At 37.8% G+C, this 16107-nt stretch overlaps 1 protein-coding gene across 1 annotated transcript; it reads right to left on the bottom strand.

Moving 5' to 3' along the window:
• Positions 1–62: 62 nt before the first annotated feature.
• LOC121959731 (anthrax toxin receptor 1-like) lies at positions 63–15671 on the bottom strand. The gene is made up of 17 exons (XM_042509203.2): positions 15375–15671; positions 14458–14529; positions 12835–12906; positions 12577–12658; positions 12031–12135; positions 10905–10973; positions 9201–9281; positions 9040–9100; positions 8060–8155; positions 7016–7085; positions 5113–5191; positions 4717–4812; positions 4474–4524; positions 2799–2894; positions 2413–2586; positions 2187–2267; positions 63–232 (listed from the first exon to the last, which is right to left on the bottom strand). Exons 1-17 carry the CDS (start codon positions 15497–15499, stop codon positions 194–196), a joined length of 1449 nt encoding a protein of 482 aa, XP_042365137.1. The 5' UTR covers positions 15500–15671; the 3' UTR covers positions 63–193.
• Between the last annotated feature and the right edge of the window lie 436 nt (positions 15672–16107).

Genomic DNA, 16107 nt, shown 5'->3' with positions numbered 1-16107 from the left:
GTCATTTGGTTTGTTTTTACTGAGGTCATGGATTTCTAAACACAACAACAACAACACCAGAATATAAGTAAATACATTTATTTACAAAAAACATCAACACAAAAACCAAACAATCATCTCTGAATGTGCATGTTATTCATCTTTGGTCAGAAACTGGAATAAGGTGAAAAGTGTTGATCCTCGTGTTTGAACATCAGTGACTCTGCACTCTGGTGAAGTTAATGCAGCGGCCCTGGAGACGACAAAACGGACAGTACCGTCAGATAAGCTTATTACATTCAGTGGCAGATTCTACATTTTTAAATAGAATACAATATTAAACAACATACAACAACAGCAAGCCAGATGTGGTGCATGTGATCATTTGTCATTGACAGTGTGTCTACATGTATTAGACACTTAAATTCATTGCTTTTTATGACCTTTTCAAGATATTTTCTATAAAAACTTAAGACAATTTTTTGGAGAATTTTTTTTTTATTTCTGGGAAGTATAAAGTCAACCTAGAATATGCATGTGGTCCCATGCAGAGGTAGATTTATGTGAGAATATGGTTATTGGAGAGAGTCAAGTTAATCTACATTTTTACAAGTAAATACAAGTATTAAGTAAAAACATAATTTTAAATTTAGTAGTTTGTTTAAAGATTTGTAACATTGTTGACTTTCATGCAGAAGGGTTCAACGCATTTGACAAAAAAATTAAAAGATGAACAAATTACATTAAATAAAATGTTGGTGGCCATTAGGACCTCACAAATTCAAATTTACAACTCACAGTAATAAAATTTAATTTAAGACTTTTTAAGGGCCTGCAGACACCGTGCGTTAAAGAGTTAAAATGTCTTAAAGAGAAATGTGGAGTCTTTTATGTATGGGAGAACCTGCTTATATTAAGGGATTTGGCCTGCATCAAAAGGACCAGAGGGACAAAATATGTCAATAAATCATCAAAATCACATCAGTAAATACATGTTATGGGAAGAAAGCAATCCTAAATCATTGCAGCAGGAGTTAATTATTTCTGGGTGGCTGCAGACAGTCCTGCAGGAAGAAATGATGATCAAAATTGTGAAAAGGTTGCCTTTCTCCCTTTTTGCTTGCCATATTCCCCCAAATCAACAGCTTTTTTTTGTGTCTACTTAATTATGAATTTCATTCCAATGTTTCGGTATATTTTAATATTATCAGTCGCATTTTATAAATGACACAAGCAGTTTGTTTCATGGGCTCACTGGAGCAGAGTCTGAGGGAAAGTGTTCAATCAGTGATAGTGCAAACAGGTGTGCATCATTGTGTCCTGTTAGCAGGGAGGAGGTGGGCACTGTTAAGAGTAAGGAGGGCAGGCAGGATAGTTCTGCAGCAACTAGTTGTGCTTAATGGTGTGTTTCTGTGCCCATAGGTAAATTGCGATGTCAGCAGTAACTCAGAAATTTTGCACTGATGGTTTGTCAGTTATTTTGTGGGACTTTCGGTGCTTGCTCTGTTAAGCCCACCCCATACTTGGGGTGTTCCAGTTAGGTGAGGCTTTAAAATGTCAATCACTGAAGTAGGCACTTGCCAGGAGCCTACATCTTTCAGTATTTGCTTGCACTTTTGTGTTTTTTTCCACTGAACTTTTTGTCAATCTAGTATAAACCACTTTTTTCACTACTCCTGCTAATTAGCTTGGCGCTCCAGTTTAAAGTTTCATAGTGTGTCAAACCACCTTATCTGCCCTTTATATAGGGTAGCAGCACTACAAACACATTGTTTTTTTTTTAATTTACTGACATATTTTTTATTTATTTATTTATTAGAAAGACATTAACTTAAGCTACAATCTTAAGGTATAATTAAGTCTGGAAATATAATATAATATGAAGAAAAGTGGAAGAAAAAGAGAGAAACAAATCACTACCAAAAATTGTAACTGTTGGAGAAGGCATAATATTACAACTACAAAGGATAAGCAGTGAGGGCCAAGATCTGAGCAAAGGCCACAACCTCTAGTAGGGTAGATGTAGCCTATGTATGGTTGTTGGAGTCTGTTTGCACCTGTCACATACAGGGCCTGGGGTTTGCTTTGTTTTAGAGAAGTGCAGCACTTTAAACTGTCTTTAACATTAACTTGATATACAGCAGTCCTTTTTTTCTCATAAGATGAGTTTAATTGGTTTGGAGAGAAATACTGCAGAGGTTTCTTACTTTATCCTGAGGTGTTGGCCTCATGATAGCCACTCTGTCGTACTGTCTCCGCAGTAAGGCCCGCAATGCATCAAAACGGCCCTGAAGGTCAAGTCGAATACACAATCAAGTACACAACATAAAAATGCAAATAAATAATGGTATACAGTATGCACATCAGAAGATTTATCTGTATGCACGTGAAGGAACATCAGTGATGGAGTCAGTGGTGATTAACGAGTCTCACCTTTATGGGAGTGTACCATTTGGACTGTGGTGTGGGGGTGTAGACAGGAGGAGGTCGTGGTGGGGGTCGGGGCACAAAGGGCTCGTCTACTCCCTCAGGCATAGTGACCACAGCATTTTTGGCTTTCTCAAGCCGTGACCCTTCCTCTGTGGACCCCATCTGCCCCCAACGCACCTGCAGACCATCAGTGCAAATGACAGACATCACAGAGCTGTCTGATGGGGGCAAACTCAGCTGCCAAATAGTCACCAATAGACTCCACAATGAGTTTGTTTGTCGACACTTTGCCAAAATGTCGAAGCTTACCTAAATGAATGTTGGTAAAAACAGTAAAAAAAAAAAGAAAAAAAGAAAAATCTGATTATTTTTTCTTTATTTCTGTTTACCTCCATGCGTTTGATTCCCCCAGGACCTCTGCCTCCATAGTAAGAGGCATCCACTGTAGGCCACCTGTGTTTGGGTAAAGGATCTTCGTCTGGCTCCTTGAAAACAATAAAAGTCAACTTAAATAATGACTGAAAAAATAATTTCTAAGCGGAAAAAAAATTATCTAGCCCTGTATATTATTGTAAACCTTTTCAGTCACAGCACATAACTTTAGACTGTTATGATTCAAAAGTGATATTATAATCTACATTTTAGGGCCAAATCATTCATTCCCACCTGGACTTAATATGAATATTTAATGCAATGACAAATATTTTCAAATGACTCAACACCAAACAGTAACCACTCTGGCTAATAGCTGAAGAAAATGCTCAAGTGATGCAGTAGCACTAAATGTCAGCAGATGCTGCCTCAATTAAAATATCCAAGTAGATAATTTTATTACTTTTACTAAGTGTCTTGGTGGCGATCCAAAAAAAAAAGAGCAAGACTTAAATAAAGTGTGTTTGTTTGATTTACAGGTGCTGCACCCTGTTGGACACAGCTGCAGTTAGTTAGATTATAGTTATGTTATTTATTGTGTCATGCACATAAAGTGCCCAGCCCACTTGGACTTATGAGACACTGATTCCCCTCCTTAAACACAAAACTCAGATTTTTTTTTCTCACAAGATGAGTTTAATTGGTTTGGAGAGAAATACTGCAGAGGTTTCTTACTTTATCCTGAGGTGTTGGCCTCATGATAGCCACTCTGTCGTACTGTCTCCGCAGAAACTCAGATTTTTTTCTGATTATCCAACCTCAGAAATGCACAATATTTTACTAAAAAGTGTAGCTCTTAAATTAGCATAACAAAGACTTTGTTTACGCCTGATATGAACATGTGTCTTTGGTTATCGGATCAAGAATGTACTTTAAGTACAGGGGTACTTTTCATCATGCTAACTTATGCTTTCTCACATCCAGAAATTGTACCCCCTCTGCCATCATGGTGGATCTTCCATTCACTGCCTCTCACAGTTGGTCTTTGCGTTTATTTGCATAGAGGGTGAGATCTGACTAAAAGTGGTCACTTGAGACGCATGTGGAGATGCATTCTAATCCCAGGTGTGAACAGACATATGAATATGAGTTGTCGATGTGTGATCAGACCACCCAAGCTGGCTCTTAATACCAGGTACAAACAGGGCCTTTGTCTTCAATCTCAGTTAAAGAACAAAGCCTTCTCTTAGTAGGGCGACCATTAAACCTGCCTGAACTAAACTATGCATGTAAGGATCTTTGGCTTTTGGTTAAACTGCTTTTTAAGGCACTACTGGGGTTGCTTTTCATAGGGAAATATATCTTTAATTTTGGTTTGAAATAAACATCAACAGAACATCTGTCCTTACATAAGGGCCAACTCTGATGAAGGCTAAAAACAGAAAGTCAGTCTTTCTATAAAGTTGCTCTTTATAGCTGCTGATGATGGAGTTTTGACCTCTTCATTCTTTTTTTCCCTACTCCATGCATCCTGAAAGTTGGTAAAGTGGTGCCAGAAATCCCTACTCTGCTTCTTCACTCCAGTCACTGCCAAGTTAGCAACATGTCGTAAAAAAACAAACTTCAGGTTCAAAATGACCTTGCTGGTAATATAAGACAAATATGTTTTATAACAGTCTGTCTTCTACTCACAATGACAGGAGGTGGAGGAGGTGGGCGAGAGGGAGGTGGGTCTCTGATCACCTGTAAGAAACAATATGGACAAGTAATAACACTGTCGAGGGACAAAATAAATAAAGAGTGTTACCACAGAAACCCTGACCAAACTGCAACACTTAAACTTGTGGGCTGAATCCATAAATAACAATAACACTGGATTACAGTTTGCACTTCCACGAGGCCTGAATTGGAGACATTCATGGACTGTAAACTCACCACAGTGCAGCAGAGAGGCCAGAACCACCAGAATAAGGCCAGAGCCACTAACAGCAACAGAGCCAACAGGAGCCAGAGCACCCAGGTCCCATCTGACTGCAATAAACATGAACTAATCAGCTACACTCATTATACCATCCAGGGAAGGTGTTTATGTATGCTGTGTTATTATTACACTAGCACCAATGCCACTGAACCATATGTATCCTTATTCAGAGATACTATTCGCCCATTTCAAAGAGACATACTTTCCTCTTCAGTTACGACTGGGAAGCATGATAACTGCTTTTCTCGACAAGACAAACTGCAGCTGTATTCATACTGTTGTGATTTTATTGCAATTACTGGCAAACTATCATGAGTGGTGTTTTTTGGTACTTTATGATTAATACTCACACACGTTGTGGCATAAATTTTGATGGGACTTGAGATGAAGGACTGTCCGTTGTTAAGGCTGACCAGTACTTCTATTGATCTGCAATTATCAGACAGAATCACTAAAAATAACATCAGATGAAGAAATATTTCTTGCATAGCCATCAACATTAACATTTACTGAGCGTTCATTGAGGTGGAAAATACAGAACATGGCAAGAGGGTGCAATTATGGAAAATCATGCTACATCACTCCCACTCACTTGTTGTGTGTATCTTTACATAAGTAAGAAAACATCGAGAGAAACTTGGCAAGAGTAAGCGCCTTTTAACATGAATAAATTCACCAGCAGATTAAATTTTTGACGATGTCTCAATTTCTGGAGAGAGACATTACTGCTACTGCTTTTTTATTATATATATTTACTGATATATTTGGCACTTTAAGAGTCACAAGCCAAGTGCCATCTAGTCTCAAGACATTGGAGAGAGGGCAGACATCTTGATATCTCCAACACTCTGCAACTTACACCAAAATAATCTGGATTGATGAATAGTGCTAAAGGTATGTATATATATAAATATGTATTTTCAATTTTGGGATGAACTGTCTCTTCAAAGGGTTAACAACTACAAAATTTGAAGGCACTGCCATATAACAATGTTTCTTGGTAACCTTTTCAGTTTCCCTGTGGACTCTTAAAGCACCAGTGCCAAGAACATGGACTCACTGAAAAAGGAAGTCATTTCCATTCATATTCTTATCTTTTCTTGATCAGATTTCCTTGTTTTGTCATTGTAGTTTTCAGCTAAATATTACTTGGTTCCCACTTTCGGAGTTGGACTCAAGTAAGTGTTGTCCTTGAGAAATTATCAAACTAAGCCTGAGTGTTTCAGTAAGGGGGGGTGTTGTTGGAAAATGAGAAGCGACTGCGACAGATAGAGGGGGGGAGAGACAGGGTGCTGTTTGAAGTGGGTGAAGTTATTAAATCTGCTTTGGCTCGCTCTCAAAATGCCACAGATATATTTTGGTCAGACTGGCTTCAGTGCATCCAACATTTTGAGCTGCTGATAGTTCCACTGTAAACATTGTTCTGGTTTCCCTCTGCTACACACACACACAACAGAGTTCTGGTTTCCAATTTCAACCTGATGTATTTGCACAGGCCTTGTGTTATGATTAGACGAAGGAAGAACTATAGACTGATACATTGGGTCATAGTGATCTACAAATATAATTCTATTGCTGTTTCAATTTGCTCCTAGAAAAGGGACATATCAGACTTTGACTTTGATTACCCATAATATCAATTATGATTTTATAGGCCTGGGTTGAGCCCGGGTTGTTAGAAAAATAGTGATGTTATAATGATATCGTGCCAAGTTACTTTCCAGAACTGGATTCATTTTTCCTCAAAAAATGAATGTCTTTTTCTATATATGGCAGACACAGACTCGGTGTTGGCGTGACGGTGAGAGAGAAGGGAGACGAGGCACGGAGATGCTCATGACTCTGATATTTGCAATTTTTTTTTCTCTCTAAATTTAATCACAAGGATTTTACTGTGCAACAAAGAGAGAAAGCCAATTCCAGAAAGGACATAAAAACTGACCATACATAATGACAGCTTCAGTCACTATTTGCAGTGTTTAAACACGAGTGTGGTTTCTCAGCTGTCGATTAAGAAATTCTTGCGGCTACTGTTTTATTTTATGGGAAACTGCAGCAACAGACAATTATCTTTAAATAACAATGGCCAGAATACTAAAGTGTGACTTTACAAAAATGAAATTGTGATTACATTTTTAATTATATTTTGAGGTTTTCTGCGCTTAGGAAATAACCTTGTGCTAAAATCAAGACTTGTAACTTGTTTGCAGTTTCAAATAGTTACGGGCACTTTGTGTGTGTGTCTTGGCTTACTGTCCGACGTTGTGCAGAACGGGAGCTGGACACAGCAGATAACCGTCTCTGACTAGTTTGGGCTTCTGGTCTGAGAAGAAGGAATGTTTTTACACAACATTACAAAAATAAAAATCAACAAAGTTATAAATAATTTAGTTGTTAAAGGAAATAAAAACACATCACTTTGGATTGCAAAAGAAATTTGCCACTTCATGCACACTGACTGGCTAATAGAAATGCTGCGTATGGTGTTCTAACTCTGGAAAGACAATCAATCATAGATCATCAAATTTTGCACAATTTTTGTTTGGTATTTTGCAATGTAATACTACCTAGTAATTATTTTAATTAATGAGAAGACCAATTTTAATAAATAGGTTAATAGATTTATGATGATGATGATTATTATTATTATTGTTGTTGTTGTTCCATGTCAAAGCAACACAGTGACAGGACACACATAAAAAAAAGGATGTAAGAAATTTCAGCAGAAAAGTTACACACAAACTGGTTAGAAGAAGAAAAGGAAGATAAGATACTGTCATGTGTTATCCCTTCATGTCCTCTCAGTGACTTTAAGAGGACATTGATCTGTGAATAGACTAACGAGACAGAGAGCATGTCCCTCCCTCTGCTCAGTCTCATAATGTGTCCTCTGTTCTCTGGCTGAAGTCAATAAAAAGCCGCCACTGTTTGTCTCTGGACGTCGTGACTCTGACTTTCCACTGCAGCACAGACATCTGCACCAGTATCACATTTCAGTTCATAGATGATGTTATTGGATTATGTTGTTTACAATGTTCCTAACATGGACCCCAGGAAGAGTAGCTGTTGGCTTGGTAACAAATAATGGAGATCAAAATAAAAAATTCACAAAATCCAAAAGTGTATTGTGTTATAAATGGCACATGTTTTAGCATCATTAGTGAGTAAACTTGTAAAATTGCTTAATACCACTAGGGTCATAGTAAACGCATCTATAGCATTAGCATCAAAAGGCCAGTTTATGAGTTGACATCTGAAGCATGGCATGAGTGTGTTAAGTGTTAAGCATTTACTGACCATATGTCATTTCGTCGACAGTGAGGGAGCAAAGTACGTTGTCTGTCCTCTTAGATCCACTGAAGCCGCTGCCCCTCAGCACCACATCGAAAGACTCTGAGAAACATCCAATCCATTAATACACCACTGAGACACAGTACTTGAATCGCTGCAAACAGCAGTTGACATCAGCATTTAAAAGGGACAGCTTACTCAATAATCAAAAAGAGCTGTTTTCCCTCTCTTTTTTCTGTTATTTACCAATTTAGATGGTTTTGGTGATAGCTGCAGATAGTTGAATCAGAATCAGAATCAGAAAATATCAGCTTCAGAGATGCCTGCCTTCTCCTTTATAATCGAACAAGACGGCACTCAAAGCACCAAAAAATTACATTTTAAAAACTTAACAGATAGTCTCGTTACAAATGACATGAACAGGTTACTCAAGATTATCCACAGACCGTGTTGTGAACATTTTCATGTAGGAGCTATTTTCTTTCTACAAAACTACACCAACTCACGTATTACTGCACAGAAGGAGGGGTGCATCTACTCATGGATGAGAGGCTCGTGCTTGTGACAGTGTGAGATGTAGCCTAAACAATTAATGGTGTCCTCCTCAGTGGAGCTGTAATTTTTGCTTGCTCAGTAAGCTGAACTAGCAGTAGATTTTTTTTTTAATTTGACCTTTATTTAACCATGAATAGTCCCACGGAGATTCAAAATCTCCTTTTCAAGGGAGTCCTGGCCAAAACAGCAGGGTGAAGGATTTGATATAAAAGAACAATAAATGGGGTGAACTAGCCCTTTAAAGGAAGTCTGGAGAGCACCAAAATCATTAGGCGCCTTTCTCAGAGGACCATCAGTGTTTGGTGCAAAATTGCATGTCAATGCTAGAAATTTTTGTTGAGACATATCGCCTGGACATAAGTGATAGACCAACTGAAGACCAGCATTTCCATTACTGGAGACAAGCTGCAAGTGTTTTACAACTAACTTACCATTCACACAAACGCTTGACGGCTCTATTATGAATACATCTGCGCATGTCTGCTTCAGGATCTGTGTGGAGGAAACAGATGTCAGAAACAGGTTGTACATCTGATGTCACCCACACTGTGTGCCAATAAATGTTTTTATGTTTTATGTGATTTGACCTCACCTTGTTGACAATGTCTTTGAGGGCGTGAAACCCAGACAGCACAGGGAAGACTTGTTCTGTGCTGTCTGCTATTTCAGCAAGCTGAGACAAAAAATGAAAAGTTTACACACCTTCTAAATTCATTTTATTTTAAGAGTTTTCAGTGTTTATTTCTCACTAACTCTCTGGGAGGTCCTCTGCTTGTTTCAGTTCAGTGCTTCAGCAGCGTTTAGGGAGGGAAAGTCTGTTTCTAGGAGATGAAAGCTCTGGACAGCTGGCTCAAGCTTTCATCTCCTGCTTTAATGAGAGCAGAACAGGAAGCTCGCCTGGCATTATTTAATTAGAGAGTGATGTAATTACTTCCTCCTTGGACCGCAAAGTACACTTGGTCAGTAACCGGGCAGAGGAACGGCTGCAGCCGCTGATTACTGAAAAATTTTCCAGTCATGGGTTTTATTTTTTTGAAGCCATTCAGATATGCCTATTAATTCTTTGAAACCTGAGCAAATTGGCTTGATTTGGGAAAAAAAAAGCAAGTGAACATCTTAACATGACCCAGAAATAAGCAAAAAAATCATAAAAGGTTAGGCCTACAAGAAAATTACCTGAAAATTTGTGTTATTATAATAATAACAATATTAATAATTTTCTGTAGAAGTCGAAATATATAATTGTAATAATTATAAATATTGTTTTCCTGATATTTTTTTTTACATGTTTCTAATGATTCTCTTGTTTTTAGCTAATTTTCAGATCATTTTCTTGTCGTCTTTTACTTTTTCTCTTTTTTCAATTTGTAGGACATTTCTTGACAAGTTGCTCATTGCCTTTTTTTCCCATATTTTCAAAATTTTCTCATGTTTCAAAGATTTAAATGCTTGCTAAAAACATCTTAACACAGCACCAAAAGCTGTCAGTCCAGGATTTAAAGGGTTTATATTTATTATACAGATCAATACAGTGACTATATTGTGATTAATGCTGCTGCAGATCAAATGACACTAATGCAGAAATGATTTAGGGCATGGGTTGCCACTTTAAACGAAAAATTGTAGCACCCTATTTCACAACAAATTCAATTACAGTTTTCTGCTTTGCACTGTAAACTTATGACAAATAAACTGCTACAAACACTGCAGAATTTTTTTCCTTTATATTTCAAATAGTCAGAACAGCCATTAGAAAACATTTGGTCTCATTCTTATTCATGAAAAACAACTTTGAGGGCACATTTTCATTCTTACTTCTTTGTTCTGAGCACAATTTGCCCTTTCAACAACTTGATACCTGCACAGGAAGAAATCAAAATCCCTCCTAAGATATGATAACTCAAAACATGCTGCCTTACAAAAATTATTCCATGTTTTTACATAAACTGAACGCGGCATAAACCACGAACCATAAATCCCGGCCAGCTGCTTGCTGTTCTGTCCTTAGGAGGTTTCAGCTCAACTCAAACAGACTAAGCAATGAGGTCAAGGTGTGTTATTATATCTGGGCCAAAAACAACCGCCCATTGAAGTTCTGACCACAACTTAACACACGCTGACACACACACACACACACACACACACACACACACACACACACACACACACAGAGAGAGAGAGAAAGACAAATAAAACCTGGGTGTTTAAACAACCACAGTATCACCAGCAGAGAGAAGTGTTCTTTCTCACAGTGCTTCATGGCGTTCAGAGGCAAATAGAAAAAAAGTGTACCTACTTGTTTGTGGTCAAAGTCCATGACCCCGACACAGTACACTCTGGCTCCAAACCCTCTGGCTTTATCAGCCTGGGAAGCACAACACAAAGAGTGAGGTCTTGAGTCAAGAGTTTCTACTGGCATGCAGTAAACCCATGTGTCTGACCAGTTATCAGAAAAGAAGAACAATGTCTCTTTTTTTTTCCTTTTTTTTAAAAATATATATTTTTTGGGGCTTTCATTGCCTTTATTAGATAGGACAGATGTAGTGTGACGGGGGAGAGAAAAAGAGAGAAAGGGGATGACATGATGCAAAAGGCCGAGTCCGGACTCAAACCAGCTGCCGCTGCGGTGAAGGTACAGCCTCTATACATGGGCTGCCCGCTTCACCAACTGAGCCGCCAGGCACCCCCACAACACATCTCTTATCATAAATTATGACCCGATTGCTTAAGATAACTCACATTGTTGTGAGCCGTTTCATGTAGGACCCATTTTCTTTCTTTCTGGTGCTAAGTCAGCTAGAAGTAGATGCATGTTTTGTTGTGATACAGTTGGCGTAGATCACTAGAAAGAAAATAGTTCTTCAAGAAACTGCTCAAAACAAGCTCTGTTGATTATCTCGACTAAGCGGGTCATGGTCTCTGAAGAGAGACAATACAGTGTAGGTTTTCTCATTGATTTTTTTTTTGGCACTTTGGGCACCACAAGCCGAGTGCCATCTAGTTCCATTATGTTTGAGAGAAGGCTGAAATTTCTGTGGCCGATATCTCCAACAGTTGACAACTCACACAATCTAGGTTGATTAATGGCAGAGGAAAAATACATATAAATAATTTGGTGCTGAACTGTCCCTTTAAAGCTCACTATTACCAAAACATACTAGCAGATTTTACAATGATAAATATTTTTCTTTTTGGCTCAGTTCATGCAACATGATACACACACCCTTGAAACTGTTATTACTTGAAACTGAGTGTTGTAATTTAGTAAAACAACAGAAAGATTTAAGCAGTGTGTGGATGTGTCAAACAACCTTGATTTTGATGTGAAAACACTTTTTTTTAAAAAAAAAAAAAAAAAGCACATGAACACACCATAAGAAAACAAAACTATCTTCAGTAAATCATGTTTTTGTGTTCAGTACCTCCTGTACAGTCAGTTCATAGGGGAAGACCTCCAGCTTGCCATCAGTCAGAACAATAATGATGCTCGATGATGGCGAAGTTTGTGCCTTCATCTGCTCGGACACCTGAAGAGTTAAAGTTGACACACACTCAGTGGAGCTCACACACACACTGTGCACATGTGTTGCTCTAAATTCATAATGACACTTTTACTGTTGTATGTTTTGGACTTCTGAAACATTTTATGTTGCCAGCCCCCCTGGAGCTGCTTGAAATATCTGATAACATGCCATCCACTCATTTTACTTAAAAAAAAAAATCTATGATAACATACTAGTATACAGAATGAGAGAAAAGGCCAAAACATACAAAGCACATAGCCCACAGCAGGTTTTTGGTTGTTGATGTGTTAGAGTAAATTTTACAAGCTCTATTCCAAAATTAAAGAACATTTAGTGGGTTGATTGTGCTAAATTTCACCTTTGAGGTGGCAGTTTAAGTTAAAAATAAAGATGAAGTGGCTGTCTGTGTTAGGATTACAGTTCCTGGCAGATGAGTGTACTTACCGCCATCATGCCTTCGTGCATGTAAGTTTCACCAGCCGGTTTGATTTGGCTCAGCTTCTCCAAACCTTCGTCTATCTTCGACCTGCGAACCACATCACAAAACACAGACAACACAGTCTAAATAAAGACTGATAGGAGCCCAGTTTCTGTGTGATCTGTTATCTGTGTTATGTTGTTTGCTTTTTCAGTTTGGGGGAACGGAGGAAGATGGATTAGGGGAGCGAGGCAGAGAAGGATGGAAAGAGCTAGGGACCTTACCTGTCTCCAGTTAGTGGCAGTATAACAACCGCTTTGGCTGAAAAGACGATGTAGGAAACTCTCATCCTGGGACTAAAGAAAACACACACAGGACGCTTGTGAATCTTATCTGTGGGACAAAAGCACATAAAATCCAAAACTAGGTTTTGGACCTTTTAAGATCAGAATTAGAAGTAGGGTTTGGTCCTTATGTAGCCTAATAAAGGATTCCTATAAGTGCTGTTCATGTATATATGCTTTTAATTGGACATAAATTCTATTTCTGGTAGGCTGTAACTATCAGCAACAACAGAAATACATGGAAATAAGATAATAACAGATGCTATTTAATACTGAAACAAAACAAGGCATAAAATGGCCTTACATAATTATGCTATTTTGGTCAGGGTGCTCCAACAGGGTGACCTGTGTACGCAGTACTCTCCTCCCTAAGTTTTTAAGTTTTTTTTTTAATTTCACTATTACACTATCAGTATTTTGTTGTACTGATACTTACTGCGTGCAATGTCAGTAAAGCTGAATCTAACCTAGCATGATATGACAAACCATAGCACACATACATGCCCAACATACAAATATGCAGACATGTCTACGTGTGATATAATATGTGATATGTGATGTAATTAAGTATATTGTAATGTAGGGCAGAGTGATTTTATATTTTTGATATTTTATATATTTTTGACCAAATACCTCAGTATCCTCATGTACACAATGAGATTTTCGATAAATATTCATCAATAATGTGGATATATATGGCTGAATGGGCAAATACCAATAAAAGAACAGTTAACACACAGTCTGGTTAGTTCAGAAAATTACATCACTTTACTGTAATGCACAATACAATACTATGATCTTCAAATTCTAAGATTTTTAGATGTATATTGTAATATAATGCCAAATATAACATGACTTTGCATAACAATACACAACATGTGAACCTGGATTGTACAATATAACAGAACACAACATGAAATTAATTGACAATCCATGAACTTAACATTACAATACATTAAGCTGCATCCTATGTCATTAAATGTCTTATGTTAGTTAGCTGTTTGTGCCTTACTGACCCACTACTAATCTCCACAGAGCAGGAAACTGAACCCCTTAACCTCATCACTGTTACTTCCTCTCTCTACCCTCCAGGATGTAAAGGGGTCCAGGACTGTCTGTTGTGGTCGGCACCACCTTCAACATGTGGCCTCATGATTCTGCTCATATTTAGCAACCCGTCATTAAACCTAAAGATATCACACACCCCCTCTGCACCCTTACCCAGAGGGGTTTTGGAGCAGTTGGTGGCCTTGAATGATGTCTGAGGCCCAAAATAGACATGGCCTACTTTCTACTCACTACTACTGTTTGTACTATAATTTAAAGACCTAAACTATTGCTCGCTTTTAAAATAGTCTTTTTTAATAAGTTTAAATATGACTGTGGTTTAAATTTAATAAGCCTGGGTGTCTGTAAAGCACTTTTTCACTTGGTTTTGAACTGCATTAAACATTTTCTAAGGCTTTTCATGGTATAAATACCCCCAAAATCTGAGGAGGAGGAGATGAGAAGAGAGGAAGGGCAGGAGAGAGAAGAGAGGGACGCAACAACCACTTCACTTACCTGACAAACCTATTCGTGAGCTGCTCCACAAATCCATAGATCTCATGCCAGTGTCCAAACACACTGCCTGACCTGCAAAAACAGGCAGCACAAGGATGATGAATCTCACTCTTCCAAACATGAAGCCTCAAATATATCCAACAAAGGATTTAACACCAAGTATGTGTGATCCTGACTACAACACAGGTATATAAAACAGAGAAAGTGTTAGATAAACTAATGTAATTTGTATAGCTTATATTTTCTGTATAAACTGCATAAATTAAGTAGTAAGTAAGCAATGATGTACTGACTGTGTGGGTTACTGAGTAGAAGAACTGAAATATAAATAAAATAAATACATGTAAAAATCGTGTAAACAGTGAAAGAGTTTGATGAACACATAAATATCTAAAACAATATGCAGATTCATGTACAAATCCCACATTTTATCAGGTTTCCTAAAACTCCCCTGCATCCTACTTGTTTAGATCAGTCCAAACAGACAAATATTGTACATGCATATGGAAAAAATAAACAGAAAGGGAGTCTTTCAGTTTATTCTGTTGTTGCATATAAATAGAGAGCCAATGATTTATTCAGTTGCTGCTGGAATGTCTGTCAAGGACTTAGTTTGTTCAAACTTAACAACAATATAATACACTGAGATGAACTCTGGAGGCTGTAAAAGTCAACTTTCTCCATGTATACACATCTAATGGTCAGAACAGAAAAGATTAAAACAAACTCAGTCAAACCTGCAGTGAAGCAGCAGGGGAACTTGGGAAACTAAACACAGCCATACATGGAGAGGACTGAGTCAAGTCTGTCTCTGCACTGAGGTAACAAATATTAAATTAATATACTGTTCTGTCCATGTTGGCTTCTTTATTCCTCCAGCAAAAACATGTATTGCAGACAGATCTATATTCACTCACCTGTCTAAAACAAAATAAATATCAAACGCTCCATCACAGGAGGCGTCCTCGCCATCAGGCAGAGATGAATTCACACAAACACTCAGAAAAAGTAGGATTTTGCAACATATCCATATCAGATCCATATTCCATGAGTTTCATATCAGCAGTGTTTGATTGAAATAAAATCCCCCAAATCAGCAGCTATGAGTCCTTCATCATCTTCACAGCATCACCCCGGTGGTTCACATGTTGAATCAGTGCTGGGTGGAAACACAGCAGCTACATGTGGGTTCAGCAGCACACTGATAATGAAATAAATGGGGCAGGGCTGCTACAGCTGCTGCACACCACCACCGTCCTACAGCAGCAATACAAACAGAGCAGGACTTCCCTCAGGATTCTTCAAATTAAATTGCAGGCATCCAAAAATACTACCAGGCTATAACTACTGCATTAACATAAAATGTATATGAATAAAAAAATGTTTATGTAAAAAGAAAATGAAAATCAAAATTGTATTTATTTCCTTTGATAGAATTCGACAAAACAGTTATATATAGTAACCTAAAAAATAAAAAAAAATACAATTAAAACAGCTGCTAAAATAGTGTCCAAGGATGCAGGAAGATAATAAAGAGATAATGTTAATGTAAAGATATACAGAAAAGCAAAATACTACAATGTCAGGCACTAATTGCATGGTATCTCTCTCTCTCTCTCTCTCTCTCTATATATATATATATATATATAT

This window comes from Plectropomus leopardus, chromosome 20 (genome assembly GCF_026936395.1).
Source record: "Plectropomus leopardus strain MGB_pleo_1.0 chromosome 20, ASM2693639v1, whole genome shotgun sequence".
Lineage (NCBI taxonomy): Eukaryota > Metazoa > Chordata > Actinopteri > Perciformes > Serranidae > Plectropomus > Plectropomus leopardus.
The sequence above is the reverse complement of the archived record's forward strand: the minus strand, read 5'-3'. Positions and strand labels throughout refer to the sequence as shown.